General features: G+C 45.4%; 2 protein-coding genes across 3 annotated transcripts; both read right to left on the bottom strand.

Annotated features, from left to right (window-relative positions):
• Positions 1–777: 777 nt before the first annotated feature.
• Positions 778–8,284, bottom strand: tefb (TEF transcription factor, PAR bZIP family member b). 2 transcript variants are annotated; one of them, XM_028411613.1, is made up of 4 exons: positions 8,087–8,284; positions 3,478–4,110; positions 3,104–3,321; positions 778–2,978 (listed from the first exon to the last, which is right to left on the bottom strand). In XM_028411613.1, the coding sequence occupies exons 1-4, from the start codon at positions 8,190–8,192 to the stop codon at positions 2,763–2,765; spliced, it is 1,173 nt and encodes a 390-aa protein (XP_028267414.1). In that variant the 5' UTR covers positions 8,193–8,284; the 3' UTR covers positions 778–2,762. The 2 variants fall into 2 exon arrangements, with proteins under 2 accessions (XP_028267414.1, XP_028267413.1); XM_028411612.1 differs by lacking the exon at positions 8,087–8,284 and adding an exon at positions 4,887–5,214.
• A 762-nt stretch (positions 8,285–9,046) lies between these two features.
• LOC114440242 (zinc finger CCCH domain-containing protein 7B-like) lies at positions 9,047–17,393 on the bottom strand. The gene is made up of 22 exons (XM_028412576.1): positions 17,172–17,393; positions 16,903–16,970; positions 16,105–16,141; positions 15,604–15,801; positions 15,122–15,280; positions 14,508–14,588; positions 14,375–14,429; positions 14,131–14,303; positions 13,305–13,860; positions 13,019–13,080; positions 12,844–12,937; positions 12,606–12,764; positions 12,273–12,487; positions 12,088–12,188; positions 11,827–12,008; positions 11,572–11,657; positions 11,321–11,493; positions 10,922–11,027; positions 10,379–10,487; positions 10,168–10,304; positions 9,923–10,092; positions 9,047–9,679 (listed from the first exon to the last, which is right to left on the bottom strand). The coding sequence occupies exons 2-22, from the start codon at positions 16,959–16,961 to the stop codon at positions 9,499–9,501; spliced, it is 3,093 nt and encodes a 1,030-aa protein (XP_028268377.1). The 5' UTR covers positions 16,962–16,970; positions 17,172–17,393; the 3' UTR covers positions 9,047–9,498.
• Between the last annotated feature and the right edge of the window lie 161 nt (positions 17,394–17,554).

Below are 17,554 nucleotides of genomic sequence, written 5' to 3'. Positions count from 1 at the left end.
AAAACAACAGCACTTTCACACTCATGCCACCTGCAGGCAGTGTAGGGTTCTGCAACGGCTAGCATAGCATGATCAAGCCTCGGAGTCTCACAAATATTACCGTGCCACCTACAGGCAGCATGATGCAACTGCTGTTTTTTGATGATCACATAACATTTTCAAATTTAGTAATAAATTTCACATAGGTTTCAGCGCCATCTGCAGGTAAAGAAAACAACCGTACTGATGACTTTTTTGTAGATTTTTCACTGTTCAAGTAACCAAGCAAAGAAAACAAATGCTGCAAAGGGAACCAAAATTTTATAAACACATCGCGTCTCTTTGCCTGTAGGTGGCAGCAGATATGCAAATATTTACAAGTCAGCTGCTGTTAAGTTTTAGAGAATCTGCACCCTGTAGAATATCGATTAGTACGTTTTTGAATTACAAATAAGGCGCTTCGCATCAAGACACAGAGAAAATGCTACATCCTGTATGCGCCGCTATACGAAATATTGATTCATTGTCCTCTAAAAGATTCTCCTGGTCAGTACTTTAAAATAGAGAACATTAAAAAAGTTTGCATTCATCAACTACACCGATGTCTAAACATTATAATGCAGTCAATGTTAAGTCTGAATGTCAAGGCAAAAAAAAAAAATACAAAAAAATACAACGCTAAGAAATGTCTGTTATACTACACCATCAGGAAACCCAAAGGGAACACAAGAGAAGCACCAACTGATCCAGTGTATCCAGATACTGATCAATCTTTAGTTAATAAAAAACAATCCACACAGTGTTCAAAAGATGCTGTTTTTTTTTTTTTTTTCGGCACTGGCTGCACAACAGGTAGGCGAGTCTGCACACGGGCCTACCCATCCAAAAACATATCCAGTTTTCAGTGATGGTTTACAGACGTAAGTACACTTGGTGTCAAATTTACGAGAAAAAAAAAACAAAAACAGAATGAAACAGGAGGACAGGTTTACGGGGGTTCATGCATTAGGATCCCACATTACAGAGGATCTGGAACTGGAAGCACAAATGACTTTGGGGCTTTTATATTTACTATAATATATAATAGCATTTTTTTCAAAAAACATACAACATCATTACTGAAATTAAACGAGCATTACATTAACAGAGTATTATTGCCACATTTATTTTCTTTCCAAGACTACGGCGATTATGAGCACAAGCGGGCCGATCGCTCAATCCGCCTCAGCCAAAGACACTTAAGACATAAAGTCCAATAACAGTCTGTTGTGTGTTTACTAATGTGCTCTCTGCGTCAACCAACGCGGCTCTGTAGCCCTGCTGAACCATTCAAAAATAGGAAGTGTTGGATGAGGTAAATAAGAGTGTGCCCTGTCCTCTGTATGTTTACACATATATATATATATATATATGTATGTATATATATATAGAGAGAAAATCCCATATAACTCTATATAAATCTGTTTTAAAAACATCCAAAAGCACAGTTTAGCCATCGAATTCCCTGCCTTGTCATTGGTTTCATTACATATGTATTGTTCCTCATAGGAAATAGACATATTGTTGTACATCACAATCAACAAATGCATTATTACCATCAGAATAAATACAGCACTCATTGACTATTTGGCAAATATAAGGAATATTGTCGGGTTATAATAAAGACACAGTCAGATCCCAGTCTTAGGAAATAAAGACAGCCAGACCCTCGTTTATTTACAAAGTTAAGAAGCAGTCTATGTGGGCCCTTTTCTTTTTCTTTAAAAAAAAAAAATCAAATCAAATAAAAATAATTTAAAAAAAAGTCAACCCAGCCATCACTGTACCTCAGCAGGCAGGCAGTGATTATAGCGCCCTCTACTTGCAGTGTGCAGTAAAATAAACATCCCTACATATGAACGTACCCCCTCCGCTGGTGAGGGCCCTGCAGATCATCCAACCCGTTCCTTCATCAGAGTTTAAAAAAAAAAAAACTCCTCGCCGCTCGTTTAGAAATCATTTTTAGGTGGAAGCTGAAAACTGTTGTTCATGCACGCTTTGTACTCGATAAGCTACGTCGCCTCCCACCGTGGAGGAGGTAAATACACATAATAGCGTCCTCCGGTCTAATCTTTACACACTAGGTGTTTGTTTTCTTTTAAGAAAAAGTGCAAAAATGGAGTACACACTATAAAAACACACAAAACTAAACAGAACAGGGGGGGGGGGTGACGTTATATATACACAAACGGTGTGTGCAGAGGGGGGCGTGCGTGCGTGTGTGTTACAAGAAGGAAGAACGGTGACTGGACCATGTACGGACTTCTTTTCTCCCCATGCCGACCCGAGGACTCCAGACTGGACCTAACCACCTGACCCCCGCCTCCTGTCAGCCGCCTCAGCCGGACTGAGCGCAACACAACTGAAAAACTGAGGGATGGCAAGTGCGCACAACGTCTGACTACGCATGCTCCTCTACGACGTGCTGTGCACCGATTAAAACCGATGTGTGTTTCTGCTCGTTCCTGAACCTTGTGTGTGTGTGTGTGTTTAACCACGACCGTCCACTTCCTCTCTGTGTGTAGGAGCCAGGCGCTCTCCACAGGCCTTCCTGTGACCACCGCTCCCCATCATGCCCCACTGCCGCCCCTAAACTCCAGCACCGTGGAGTTTGAAACTGGAGGTCAGTGAAGACAACAGTGCAAATTTAGATTTGTGTCGGTGTTGAATCCTGCGGGGAAGGGAGTTCTTGCTTTTGTCTCATTGATACTTCGTGGGGTTTTTTTGTTGTTGTTTTTTGTTTTTTACAGCGGGCCGTACTTGGCTTCGTACCGGACCAGAATGTTCTTACAGCGGCCGCAGTCCTTCCGCAGCTCCGCCACCTGCTGCCTCAGGGCGGCGTTTTCCCGCTCCAAGAAGGAGGCCCGCACCGTGATCTGGTTCTCCTTCAGCCGCCGAGCATCACGAGACCGCTTCGCTGCCAGGTTGTTCTTCTTCCTCCTGGACCAGTATTTGTCATCCTGAGAGAGGAGGCCAGATTTGAAAGTAAACATCTGTGGTCTGCAAACACCACCACCCCCCCTCATCACTGACCTCTAATCCACAATCTCTGTTTACTAATCCTCCCTGACACAATTCAGCGTACCTTCTGGTCATCGGGGACGAACACTTTCTTTGCTTTCTTGATCATCGGTTGAGGTTTCAGCTCCTCGTCTGAGAACTTGTGCTTGCGAGGGTTGAACAGCTCTCCACCCGGCACGCTGGACAGAACCAGGTCCGTGGGATCCGGCTGGAAGTTGATATCCACCTCAATGGCCTCTGGGTCGATGGGGGAGGGTGTGTTACGCTCTGCAGAGCCACCATCTGTGGACAGGGAGGGAGAATGTTAGCCGGATCCACATCAACCCACCTCTCAGATTTAGAGACCAGCACTTAATCGATGAATCTAACATCATTAGTGAGTCTGTGGACCTGCATGATGGCAGCACAGTGAATGTTGCAAACATCTGGATTACTCACCTTTTTTCTTCACCTCCACCTTTGCCGTCACCTCCTCAGACTCCTCTTCTTGTCCTTCCTCTTCCTCTTCCTCTTCCTCCTCCTCATCCTCCTCCTCCCCCTCCTCTTCCTCTTCCTCGTCCTCCTCTTCTAGCTTAGCAGGTTGTAACGTGGTGACCGTCACCGCTTCCTCCGGCTCTGAGGGGGCTGTAGAGGGCGAGGGTGGAGATGCTGAGGTGGCGACTGCAGCAGCAGCAGCAGCAGCAGGAGGAGCAGCTTCCTCAGGAGCAGGAGTGATGGTGGTGGTGGTAGGCGTAGCTGTGACTATAACCTTGGAGATGATTTTGCCTTTGCCCTCAACTGAGGCCAGAGTCTTCTGCAGCTCCTCCTCTTCCAGGCTGACAGGGATCCCGTTCTCCAGGAGGAACTCATCCAGGTCCATGTACTCCAGGTGGAAGGTCTCCCCATCGTAGGGAATGGTCTTCTCCCATATGGCTGGGGTCAAGGAGGCCGACACCCCTCCACTGCCTCCGCTGCTGCCGCCACCTCCTCCTCCGCTGCCTCCCCTGGAAGCTCCTCCACCTCCAGCACTGGGTGCCACAACCCCACCTCCGTCCACATCCTCAGAGGAGCACAGCTTCTCCTTCTCGATTTCTGCATAAAAGACACAAAGATGAACAATTATTTCAGGATCACAGTCGAGGGAACATAAGGCCGATGGAGACCATCCAGAAACTGAGCTGCTGACGGCATTAGCACTGAGGTTAAAGCGCCTCACTATACATCCAACTCCACCTCAACAGAGGACAGAGTGTGAACATGAGATAAAACTACAAAAGTCACCAAAAGTAAAAGGCCAAATGTGACACTACAGACAAACAACGCCGCGATCACATGACCTCAGCGTGGCCACCACTCAAGTCTTATTTAGTATTGTCATTTTATATTGTAGAGTAACAGGGCAAGAGAACCAGAACAGACCATTTCAGGTTTTTGGATGAATGTCTGCAGCATTCAGCTTCAAACTAATTCATCAACTACACACACAAAAAAATGCAAAATGTCCCTTTAAATCCACCTGACACAAAAGTGAACTGTCAACAGCCTGCAAAGCAGGCAGCAAACACACAGGAATACAGTCTGCAGAAGCCTGAAAGTAAAGATCCACACACACACACACAAAATTCAACCCACAAACACACACTAACCAGCAGGAAACACCTGAAAAACCTTCTCAATGAAACAGCAGCCGTGTCTCTGGCTGTGTGTGTCCTCACAGCCCGGCTGGCTGCTCTGGGATCAGCTCAGAGCAGGTGGAACTTTTTGTTCTTTTACCGAAGCCTCGGATGAAGCTGGCTCCGTGCAACATTTAGAACAAAGAAAAAACGCACAAGCTTCGTCAAAATGTGAATCATCCATGTCGGGCTTACCATCGTCGCCTTCCTCCAGGATGTTGGGAGGAGGGATGTCCATGATCTTCTTTAAAACAAAAGGGAAGGACTTCTGCGGCGCTGCTGAAGCGGCCGTAGCTTTGGGCTGAAGCGCCGCTGCCACCGCGGCTTTGCCAGGCATTGTTCCCCGCTGCCAAGCTCCGAGAGACCGGGGGAGAGCGACGAGAGATTCCGCCGACAACGACGACGACGACAACAACAAGGAGGAAGAAACAACAAACACACCACAACGTCCGGGCCCGTTTTTGTCTGTGTCCACACGCTGAAAACACTACACCCGTAAAGCGCCTCTGTTCTCCGTTCCCACCGAGCGCGCTTATTGGATATTCATGCGTCGCGTGGCGCGCCCACTCGTGGAATAGTAGAATGTGATTGGCTGTCAGTCTGATCAATATGAATATCTGTGACAGCTGCTACTGTTTTTTTTTTTTTGTTGTAGTAGCAGAAAAACCTTTTATTTTTGAAAAACACGTTCGTCCACGCGTGGGGACTTTTCAACAAGAACACACGGTCTCGTGCAGCGACAGTCACGATGACATCATTATGAAAATACAGCAGAAGAAACAGGAAGTAGAATAAATCCTTCATTTGTACACTTTATATGACAGACACACACCGCAGTGTGACTGCGCGCAGGGAGGAGGAGGAGCACACTCGTGGCCATACACGTGCCTCCCGCCCTCACCCCGGCACGTGAGAGTACAAGCTGTGGAGGGGCGCAGTCACAGCACGTGCGAGTCAGAGCTGGAGCGCTGGGCACGCGCTCGTAGGAACAGATGGCGCGTGTTTACACCTATAAGGACGTTTTACTTTGAAAGCGCCAACAGAACATTTAAAATATGCTTCATATGCATTATTAGCGCGCGTCACCATCTCTACTGATACTCCACGCTGACTTTAAAGCGCACGTTTCCACGCACGCGGGGTTCTGCCGCGGGCGACAGAGGGCGCGCGCCTCTCTCTCTCTCTCTTTGATTTCAGGAACACAATGTTCAACCGCAGGACTCCACCTCCTCCACCTCCTCCACCTCTCCTCTGTGGGTGCTGCGGGTCTCTACCACACACTGAACGTCCAACATAAACACACAATATGTAAACAAGCTGCCACCATCTACATGTTTTATTCATGACTGCATGAATAATTCAAAGCCCACAAACTTCTCCTCACAGTCTATTACTACTCATTATTAATAATAAATATTGATTACAATAGGGCCTTTGCACCTCTCAGTGCTCGGGCCATAATTTAAAAAAAAATTAATTAATTAATGAAAAAGCTGCTCTGTGCTCCTGTGTGTGCAGTCCAAGCCTCTGCTGGCTCAGAGTAAACACCGCTCAGCGCCCTCTGCTGTCCACACACATCCATGAAAACTTTCTGTCATGAACAGCAGACACAAGTTGTCCTCCTCATTCTGCTGTTTCACCTCAGTATTGTACCAAATTTAAAGAATTTAAAGGAAACACATGATGTTCACACTCCTGAACCTGCAGCAGAAAAACACGATAAAAAGTGCATGAAGATACAACAAACAAAAACTGACCATCAGTAACTATAAAAAAAATCAGTTTAGAGTTAAGTTAAAGTGCTTTGAATCAGCTATGATGCCAAAGATTTGGTGCAGAGAAATCTACTGAAGTTATGGTGCTAATCAGCTAGCCCTGGTCCATAACATGGTGTAATACCACTTTGTACAACCAGGGGGTGATAGTGACACAAAGTCTAGTCTACCCTCTGTCCAACAAGAACAAAATGGTTAATTGAATTAAAGTGCAGTACCGATCACTGCCACTAGAACTCTGACAAATTTAATAATAAGGTCAGTAGTAGTAGTTTCAGCCTTACGATGCTAGCTTTATTAGCAGCATTTTATACAAGCTAGCCAGTGTCTTGTCTAAATATGGTCACCTCTTGTGAAAAGTGCAGAGAGTTTTCAAACTAAATGGTGAAACTACTGTGGCTACAAACATCCTGTATTTACGAATACAAATGCCAGAGAGACATTTTTTTTTACAATCTGTGATTAGTTGGCAAATCGGTGGTGGACAGGAAGTCAATAAAACAGTGAACACACACACTTCTGTTCACACTAATGCACAGTAGCACCATCACATGGACAGACGGATTACTACCAATAATACTAGTAACCCTTTGTGATTTCTCATTCTCAGCATTAAACTTTTCTAGCTCCTTGCAGTAGGTGGTGGAAAAAACCATGAAAGATGTCAACAAACCATCCTGTTGCCAAAGCTGAGGAAGACATATGGGTACTAAATAGGCAACGTGATGCCAGCCTCTCAGGTTCAGTTCTAGCTCGGGACTCACTCTATCCTCATGTTTCCTTTCCCATCCTGCTGTTGCATCAGCTGCTGCTGCCGCTGCACGGACATCAGCAGCAGACAGAATGCACCTCGCAGCCTTTCATCACCTGAGCACATTCTGAGAGACCAACATGTTCCTTCAGAGGCCTGTTACCATCATAAGACCCCTTTCTACACCCAGACGGGGGTTAGACGTGCTCTGCAGGCACCCGGACATCAGGCTCTGAGACGTAACAGCAATATAAAGAAAACTACACCTGAAGTTCAACTTTTAAATTGTTTAATCTTCCAGCTAAAGATTAGCGTTAGTGCCAAAAACTGCTGTTCCTCACATGACCACTAGAGGGCGGCTCCAAAAGTGAGTCAATCCCAACAGACCTATGTTAAAAACAGCAGAAATAAACATGTTTATTGCCTGTTTTTGTTGTTTTTTGGATAGTTTCAGGCACCACACAAGTTTTTCAGAATACAAATACACAAACATATTTATATATGACTTACTAATGTTTAATACAGTATACACAATGATTAACTAGCTAACATGCTAACCCAGCAATAAAGAGTTAATTAGATATTTAGTCCTCAAGTGATACAACTCCATCAGCTGTGTGGACTCTACAGGTGCTACGGACATTTCTGAGAGTTTAGTAAATTAAACAGTTAAACCACGTGCAAACTGCAAAAACACCGAAGCTAATGTGTGTTTTCTGCATTATACTTTGTTTAAGAACGCAAGATATCTCTGTGCTATAGTAACATCTCTGTGCTAACACACGTACGGCTGCAGCAGATCGTGACAACAACTGCGACACCTGTTCAAAGTGATTAAAAACGCGATTTAAAGTATAAACATTTCGTACCTATGTCATCAAACGCAGGAAAAGAGAAGGGATAGTCCGCCAAAGACTTCAGGAGATCCGGGACGTCGCTCCTCTCTCCGAACAAGCTTTGGTTTGCCGTCGTCATGTTGAACAAACTGTCAGTGACCGTGTTTCTGCTCTGAGCCGCACACTTTTAACACAACTTCGCAGCAGCAGCAGCAGCAGCACGGGGACGCCTGCATGTGTCCAAACAACTTGTATTATAATGAGCCGCGGAAGCCACGCCCCCGGCAGAGCGCTGATTCCGTGAAGATTCACGTCAATCAAAGTAAGGGAGCCTATCAGAGAGCAGGAAGGGCGGGCTCTGACCAATCACATCCACAACAACAAATGTGCAGCGCTGTTCCGCTCTGTGTACACACACGGCAGCACGTGTAGGACACGGTGGACCAGCCGGCCGACGCCACCTAGTGGTCAGATATAGAAATGCAGGAATGACTAATGATAATGTGGAAAGTACAAAAACAAAAAGTATTGAGGAATGGCCGATAGATTACATATTGATTACATACATATTGATATAATGCACTATTTTCTGTTCTTACTGCTTTGTTTATTTTGTTTTTAATTTGATGTCTTTTAGATTTTAAAATTTCACATTATTTGCCAGCATATGTTAAATTAAATTAATTATAATAATATAATAATTTAATATAATAATTAAATATTAAAAAAAAAGTTTGTATAGAATTTAATTTAATTATCTATTTCATTATTTTACTGTTGCTGCTATCCCTTGGTGGATTGATAAAGTGTAGATATGCATAAGTTAATTAAAAAAAACAACTGATACAAGATTTTATGAAGCTGAAAATATAAGAAGAAGTTATTAAACTAACTTAAATGTTTTAGTAACTGTAAAGAGGACTGGGATATATATATAATATTTATAGCAGCCACAGTGTTTGGACACACTCCACCTGTTCACACATGTAACAGTCATATTTTACCGTATTTTATTTGACAGAGAAACAAGAACAATAACTATGAGCCTCACAGTCGAGCAGATTAAAAAAAAAACACAGAAGAACCTGTTGTTGCATGAGCACACATGTAACCTGAGCCTGATGGCTCGATGACGAGGCTTCAACAAAACATGTGTGGGGAGCATCTTATTCCAGAGTTATAGTTTGAAACACAATGCTTCATAAACAGGAAGGAAAAGAGCACAACAAAGAAACATAAATGGCTGCATGGAGGTCTAAACATGAACTTTCAAACACTTGTGATGAACGATGTTTGTGTGTGCTGTGTTTTTTAGAGCGGCAACAATGTGAGCATGATGTAGCACACACACACACACACACACTTCAAATTTAAAATAATGTCGTTTGTAGCTGTTGGAAGCTATGGGTGGTGGTCACTGGTGCTTTGGCAGTTACAAAGTCTTCTCAGTCCTGAAGTAGAAAGTTATACTTCCCAAAGTCACACTCATCGGGCATGATGAGCATGTCCTCCCGGGCTCTGGCCAGCTTCTTTCGCAGGAAGTCTCTCCTCTCGGTCCACTCCTGCAGCTCCTCGGGGCTGTGGGCGAAGTCGCAGCTCACACCGTCCGGACAGCCGCCGTCCAACCTGCCGATCAATTACACAAACGTTGACTAATGACAGGATCATTTTAACATGATATTTTTTGCATCTAAAGGGCTTCCAGGAACAAAGATGGTGTTTGTAAACGTGTCTAACAGCATTATGGGTAAAATTCCTGCAGATGTGTGTCTGACCTGCGGCAGGCGGAGGATGCAGGCTAACCCATTTCACCAGGTGAGGCTCCCCTACAAGCTGCATTAATTGAATTATCCACTGAGGAGCTCTTACTTGGGGCAGAGTTCAAAGCGAGCGCCGGGGAAGCGGTAGTTCCACATCAGATCCTCGCCCTCTCCCTCGCAGCTGAACACTCGGTCTTTATGTTTCTCGGAGGAGACGTGCTGCTGCCACTGCCGCTCGCTGTTACTGTGCCGGCCACACAGGCGGCAGTGGAAGCCGCTCTAAAAGGCAACAGGGACACATTTAAACATCGGCTCCACTGACTGATGACACAGCAAAATGAAGCGTGGACCCACCATCGGTTCGGCATAGTCGGTCGGCATGGCGATGTTCTTCTCCTCTGGGACGGGATGCTGGAACGCGGCTCCGTCTTCCTGCCGGTTTTGGAGGGTTAACGACAGCCACATGTCATACATCTGCTGCATGTCCACCACTGCAGGAACACAGTTCTGTCATCAGGAGGGTTCACAGCCAATAAACAGCCAAACGCAGCATGTAATTACTCACGTTCATTATTCTTCATGTACATCCACATCTCCTTCTCCTCTTGGCTGTGAGCAAAGGTGCAGTTTCCAGGGTACGTGCATTTCTTCTTTTTTAGTATCTGGATGCAGAGCTGCCACAAAGTTCACATAGATTATAGACAGTATAAAAGCATGGATGAAACATGGAGTTTCTGAGGAGCTGTTTGGAGTCTGTGGGAGGCTCCAGCATCATGGTGGCAGCATCTCAGTCTGCCTTAACTCCCAATGCAGGCAAAGAGGGGCTCGTGCTGTGAAGCTGCACCCATGTGAGATTTAAAGGGGTCGCACCAATAATTCATTTTAAGTATTTTTGTCTTTTGTACCAGGCTGTAAACATGTTTTTTTCTGTTGTAAAGTTGTTTTAACACGTGAGTCTATGAGGATTGACCCACTTTTGGAGCAGTGCCCTAGTGGCTGTGCGGTGAACTGCAGTTTTGTACACATTGACTTCATTTCTGAGCCTCTGCTGTTCCAGGGAACCGACACGGCGTGATAACTGAAACTACACGCTGTGATGCACACTTACATCATACTGCATGGGAAAGTTCTTGGTGTGTGGCAGTGGTCGGACCTGAACCCATCGACTTCTCTCCGGAGACTTGACCAGCAGGAGTCGTCTCTCTTTGGTCCACCTGTGGGGAACAACATTACAAGAGGACGGACCTGAGTGGCAAGGACGAGATAAAGAAGTAGAAGAATTGTTCTAACCAATAAAAAACACTCCTCTTAATCTGGATTAACTTAATTCAGGTGGTTTTGTATTAATTATAGGAAGTCATGGGAGGCGAGCATCAGGATAAAGAGAGGGGGAAAATGTAAATATTGTCCAACAAAGTAAAAAACCTCAGAGTATCTCCCAGTACTTGAAGAGAAGATGAGGGAGGGACCCTGAAATGAAGGCATAAAGAGAATAACTTTGACTTACGGGTGTCGGGTTTTGGCGCTGCAGTACTTCAGGGCTTTGTCTGGTTCACTGATCAGGCTGCCAGCCCAGCACTGAGCACAGACAAACTTCATCTTCATGTTCAGACTCTTCACTGCTCCTCCTCCTCCTCCAACTCCTCCTCCTTTTGTTTTGCTGCCACCTCCAGCAGGAAACTGTGTAAAATAAAATGATGAGGATGAGTTCAAACACTGAATAGGTTCAAGTAAACATGATTAAAACATGTTTCTCACTCTGTTTGCTTTCTGTTTGTTGGCGTTCTCTTCCTGCTTTTCACTAAACTTCATGGAGACTTTTACAATCTCATCAGGGCTGATACCTGAAAACAAAGCGAAGACATTAAGTCACTACACGTTTTTAGACCAAGCGACTCGTTTAAAGTTGTTTAAGAGCACTTTTACTGCAGGTTTTACTTGATGAATATATAAAGGAACTACATTCAGCTGGTGTAATTCTCCATGTTGTGTTTAAAACCTGGGGGACTCCACCTGTGTCGCGCTGCACCCTCCAGGTCTTCAGCTCTATGATGGAGTGGGCGTAATGGCAGCTGTCCTCTCTCAGGCAGCCGTATCGGATGGCTTGACGACACAAATCCAAGTGACACATGACGCTCAGCGGGCGCACCTTGCTGTAGTTCACGTTGTGGGTCCTCACCACAAACGCCAAACACCTGACGGGCACAGAGGGAGGAGTCAATGAGGGACAGAGAGTGACATGATTGGGGGGGGGGGGGGTGTACGCAGACTTACTTATTAGCATCAAAGTTGTGGCGAGCATCCAGGTTAGAGCAGATGGTGTGATTGTGACTGCAGCGCTTGCTGATGATTCGAGGTTTACTGTCGTAGCACTCCTGCAGAGAGTAAAGCATACAGCTATGTGCAGCTGAAGAGAGGGGGGGGGTGGTACAGTGAAAAACTGCATAACGTGCACTGACCTGACAGAGGAAGATGAAGATGCCCTTGTTTTCCTGCAGCAGCCGTATGATGCTGTTCACAGGGTCCAGTTTGGTGGCCGGCGTCTCAAACAGCAGGTTTCTGTGCAGCGCCCCCTTCCTCTCCTCCGTCCAAACATCGATCTCCAGCTGGTTGTAGGCAAACGTGCATTTCTCTCCAAATTTACAGACACCCAAATCTCCAGACGACAGCAGATCTGAACATGCAAACACACCCATGCCAGTCCTCAAACACACAGCATCTAGCTCTGTGTGTCTGAGGACTGGCGCAGATTGTAATTATTGTAATTAACCCTTTAATGTGGAGGTTCTTACTCTTGCAAAGCACAAATGGCCCTTTGAAGGAGGTGGAGGGCATCGGTCGCACTCTGGACCACTCTGAGGGAAACCCCGTCCTCCGTCGGCATAACAGGACGTCTCGCTCACACTCGTGGACCCGGTCAGGCTTGTAAACATAAGAATGTATCCCCCTTCCTGAGAATGAAACATTTTACACGTTAATACGTATAATGTTAATAAAAAGAAAAAAAAAATGGGAAAGTCTCTGACGTACCTTCCTGGAAGAAACAGGCAGGGCAGGCCTGCAGGAAGTCATGTGTGGAGGACAGCGGGTTAGAGGCTGCAGACGGCCTTTTATCATCCCGCTTCTGTATTTAAACATTCACAGTTAATATAAAGTGAAAAACCAAAAGAATCACAGAGGAGGAAAGTCCGATGATTAGTCTTACTTTAAAGTGATTATTTGGAGGTCGTGTTATTGGAGCTGCAGCACAGACAGAGTCTGAAAAACCTGAGGAGCAACAACAGGGTTAATTTACACACATGGAGAATCTAAAATCACCAAGGTGGCCAGAGCTACAGGAGGAAATCAAGACATTCAGATCCAGACCATCATCCAACACCTGTTTAGATTTAGACGGGTCACCCAGGAGCCTGATTTAGCAGCTATGAAACCTAAAAAATGGCCGCCTGCTTTGCCAAAGAGATAATATGTGATCAGTGAATCATAGTCACCGTTTGTGTTGAAATCGGAGAGTGAGTCCAGGCCTGCTCCCCCAACAGTGGCTGCTGTTGGTCCAGCAGCTTCCACTGAGGGAAACGAGTCCAGAGTATCAAGGGAGTCGAGCTGTTCCAAAGCCTTTAACCCAACTTTATCACCAATCTCAGCGCCAGGATGACAGACGGACACCAGGGAGTCGAGCTCATCTAGCTCATCAAGACACATTTCCCCTCCATTCTCAGGGTTACGCTCATTGACCTCCAGAGCAGCAGCAGCAGCACTCGGTGTCACATCCAGAAAGTCATCAAGGCCATCCAGAGTATCCAGCCCTGTGGAGGTCAGTACCGAGTTTGGAGCCTGGGCTCCACCACTGACTGCAGGCGTGGAGAGGTCATCCAGGACATCTAGTGTTGAAGCTGAGGAGGTGAGGCCGTCGCCTGAAAAGGAGTCCAGGGAGTTGAGCTGGCTGACGACTGAGCTGAAAAAGGCCGGGGGGAGGAGGGGCGTCGGGGCGGGCAGGATGGGGGGAGCCATGTGTGCAGGAGGAGACGTTCTGTCAGGGAACGCTGCCTGGAAAACACACGAAGAAAAACTGGTATGAGGGACATCAGCACACAGATCTGACAGCTTCCATCCAGGAGTTTTACGTGTCTTTTAGCTCCTTGTTTTGGTGTCACAGGTCAAACCTGCAGGGACGGAATGCTCAGGACCTCTCAGAGACCTTTGACCTCTGAACACCAAATTCAAATCACTTCTTAAGATATTGTGACTTCATAATTAATGTATTATCAACTTTGAGCCCCTTCATCCATCAGGCCTGGATCATGTGGGTGATTTTACCTCAGGGGTTCCGTCCTCAGCAGGAAGACAGTCCAGCAGGCTGTCCAAGTCATCTCCCATCAGCTCGCTGTCCTCCAAAGCTTCCACGCTGTCGGACACCGTGGGGACGATGTGCTGGTTGCAGCTGGGAGGTGGCGACGGAAAGGAGGACTGAGGCATGCTGGGAAAGCTGACTGTGGAACAAATGAAAGAAATAAGAACTTATTCATGATGTGGGGACATGCAGAGCGGGCTGAAGTCTCACCTGGTGGGACGACACTCCGAGGATTCACACCGTTACTTAAATTCTTAGCAGACTCCTGCAGGAATGGAGGCAAAAAGACATCTAAATGTGTTTTATTTTGAAAAATCTAAAAAAATATAATCATTTTACAGACCTTTGTGCTGATGTAGGGTTTGCGGATTTTCAGGCCCAGGAGGGCAGTCAGCTCCTGTGCAAGCTCCTTCACCTGTTCGTCCTGTGAATCAACAACAGATACACAAACATACTGTATTGATCCTGCAAAGGAAACCCTGCTGTCACAGCAGCAATAGATGCAAACTTGCCCATGAAACTGTCACATTTTCATCAACACCGGACTTTAACAAGTGTTGCCTGTAATATATATATATATATATATAATACATTATATATATACCAGCTACACACATTCGGGCAGCAGTGGCTCAGTGTTAGAGCAGGGCTGTCCAATAACCGGAAGGTCTGCGGTTCGATCCCAGCTCTGCCCTAGTCATTGTTGCACTTTACTCACTCACTGGTGTATGAATAAATCGGCGGTGGTCGGAGAGGCCGTAGGTGCACCTTGGCAGCCACGTCTCCGTACCACTGCCACTATGTGACCAAGGTGTGAATGAATAATGCATCTGTAAAGTGTCTTTGAGTGTCCTAGTAAAGCGCTATATAAGTTTGATGTATTATTATAATTAACATAAGACCTGGTGACAGCATATTTATCGTCCCGTTAGCACAACCTCTCCGTCCTCCCCTCACCGTTGGTGTGATGAGCAGACAGTTGGTGGTGCAGTTGTAGGCCTCCCTGTGCTTCCCCTGCCCCTTCAGACACAGAGCCTTCCTGTACAGTGCCCGGCGGCTGTCCTTACACACCTCCAGAGCGCTGTCACAGTCCTGGACACCGAGCTCAAATTCCCCCTGTGGAAAAATGTCAGAAAAAATCTCAGTAAATTTTTTTTTGTTCTTTTTAGAATCATTTTTGTGCCAACACTTGATTTTTTAATAATGTTTTAATTAATTTGAGAGTCTGAATGACATGGTGCATTCAAGGACCACTGGAAAGCATTTTATCCATAATTTCTGATTGGTTCTAAAATATTACACTAACTATGGATATTTGTTATAAAGTACAGGTTGATCCACTTGTGGTTCAAAAGCCAAATGACTCATGTCTGGTTTGGGTGTGAAAAGGTCCCATAAACTTCTTAATTCAGAAACACACATAACCAAAGAGACCTCACCATGCTGTGGTAGGCAGCGGCTCGGTTTACATATAGGCTCTCCAGCAAGGCCTCAGGGATCGGGATCTCTTCGGCTTCCGCATAGTCCGACACATTCAGGCCTTCGCTGAACTCTTTGATGGCCTGCTCCCACTGCCGGTCCTTGAAGTAGGCGTTTCCCTCTTCAAGCAGATTGCACACTAACTGGGTCAGGAAGTCCTGGGAGGAGAAAAATAAAGGAGGGAATAAGGACACGCTGCTCTCAGAGATCGTTAATCCAACACGCCCACCACTTTTTTTTTTATTTTTCTATATCTTAAAAAAGAGAATGACTAAAATGTTCAAAGAATTTTACAAACTGTGTCCTGTCCCTGACTTTTCACACAGCCAGGAATGAAAAGCAAAAGATCAGACTGATAAGTTTCAGGGAGAAACGCAGAGACGGAGGTCAGAGACTTATAAATAAGGAGCTGCAAGAAACAAACCACTGAGAAAGAACAGGTTCAGTCTGACAGGATGTACCTGGTAGGCGTCCGGCTCTGGATAAGCCAGGGAAGACCTGCAACACAAGTAGAAAACTTATTTGGAAGTCCTCAAACAGACATAGTTTTAAATCTTTGGTTTCCGTTTTTGGTAATAAAAATACTACAAAATGAACTTCTTGATTTATAATCAAAACATGCTTTAAGTTGAGTAGGAAAATTCTCCTAAAATGGGACATTTGTTCTTTTTTAGGGTTCATTTTCATGTTTCTGTCACCTCACGTCAATAGTTACATCATGTTATTATGTAAAAATCATATTATTGTGAACTGAACGTCTATGTTTGAATAACTGATCAGGCAGGATGCATTCAAGGACCCCTGGAAAGCTGAATTAAATTACCATGTTGTTTGTGGGTGTTTGTTTATTATGGCATTGTTTACAAATGTGGAAACACAAAATTCTTGATATGCCTATTTAATAGACAGTTATTATTTAAAATGAATAATTGGGCTACAGACTAATTAAACACAGAATGAATCGATAACCATCACGGACTGTCCCACATGACCTAAATGTCATCAGGTACCTGACGTCACCCTGAGACATTCAGGGCCAGATGCACTTTCTGTGCCCGACAAATAAAAGTATAATCACCCAAACTCACACGTTTGTAACCATCACTGACTGTCCCATCATTTCTAGTTAGATCTTCAGACTGATCTGAGTGAGTGAGGTAAGAAGTTTTGTTTTTCCTAACTTCCTCCTGACTCACTCAGGACCAGTTTCACTTTCTCTGCCCTTTAAATAAATAAAAACAAAATAAAAGTCCTCTCACTGTATAAACGTCAGAGCTTTGTTGATCTCCCTCCTGCGCTTCTGTCGGGCAGAGTCCATACTTGTCCACTGTGTAAACACACACACACACACACACACACACACCAGGATTAGTGACAAACTCCAAAAAGTAGCTCACACACACCTACTTCCATCGTGCCAAAAGTCTCCTGACTGTTTTTATTTGTGTGCACGGACAGGCAAAAACTGAGGCCCTGACCCTGCTGCCTGCTCTCCTGCTCTGAGTGGGCCAACTTCTGACACACCTACCTGATGAAGTTCATTGAACCGGATCGAAGTTTAAGTTTAGACACGCGCCATGCTGCGTCTACAAAAAACAGGAGCGGGCAAGCTTTAGGAGGCTGAGAGGCTGGCACCGCTCAGGAGGAAGCCGACTCTATGTGCGCGTTTTACGGCCAGGCAACTCTCAACCTACGGTTAAGTTTCGATTCCCATCGGCCTCTGTACATCCACGAGCCAGCCCCAGACCTCCTCCTCCTCCTCCTCCTCCGCGTCACAGCGTAGATAAGCAGCGGCGCCTTTCCTGCTCTCTGGTTGGCTGAAGGCGATCATGTGACTCCGTTTTGCGGAAGTTGTATACAAATGAAAACTTGTACTATTTCTACAATAAAATAAAATATTATTAGTAATAA

Source organism: Parambassis ranga, chromosome 8, assembly GCF_900634625.1.
Source record: "Parambassis ranga chromosome 8, fParRan2.1, whole genome shotgun sequence".
Lineage (NCBI taxonomy): Eukaryota > Metazoa > Chordata > Actinopteri > Ambassidae > Parambassis > Parambassis ranga.
This window is presented reverse-complemented; position numbering and strand designations above follow the sequence as displayed.

What these genes read in the sequence shown, in the direction of transcription:
- tefb (XM_028411612.1), bottom strand. Translation starts at nt 5,028, where the DNA reads ATGCCTGGCAAAGCCGCGGTGGCAGCGGCGCTTCAGCCCAAAGCTACG. An exon ending in CCTGGAGGAAGGCGACGATG is followed by an intron (nt 4,111 to 4,886) that starts GTAAGCCCGACA and finishes TCTTTTATGCAG; the next exon opens with AAATCGAGAAGGAGAAGCTG. An exon ending in TCGTCCCCGATGACCAGAAG is followed by an intron (nt 2,979 to 3,103) that starts GTACGCTGAATT and finishes CTCCTCTCTCAG; the next exon opens with GATGACAAATACTGGTCCAG.
- LOC114440242 (XM_028412576.1), bottom strand. Translation starts at nt 16,961, where the DNA reads ATGGACTCTGCCCGACAGAAGCGCAGGAGGGAGATCAACAAAGCTCTG. An exon ending in GCCATTTGTGCTTTGCAAGA is followed by an intron (nt 12,488 to 12,605) that starts GTAAGAACCTCC and finishes TTGCATGTTCAG; the next exon opens with ATCTGCTGTCGTCTGGAGAT. An exon ending in GAGGGTGCAGCGCGACACAG is followed by an intron (nt 11,658 to 11,826) that starts GTGGAGTCCCCC and finishes CTTTGTTTTCAG; the next exon opens with GTATCAGCCCTGATGAGATT.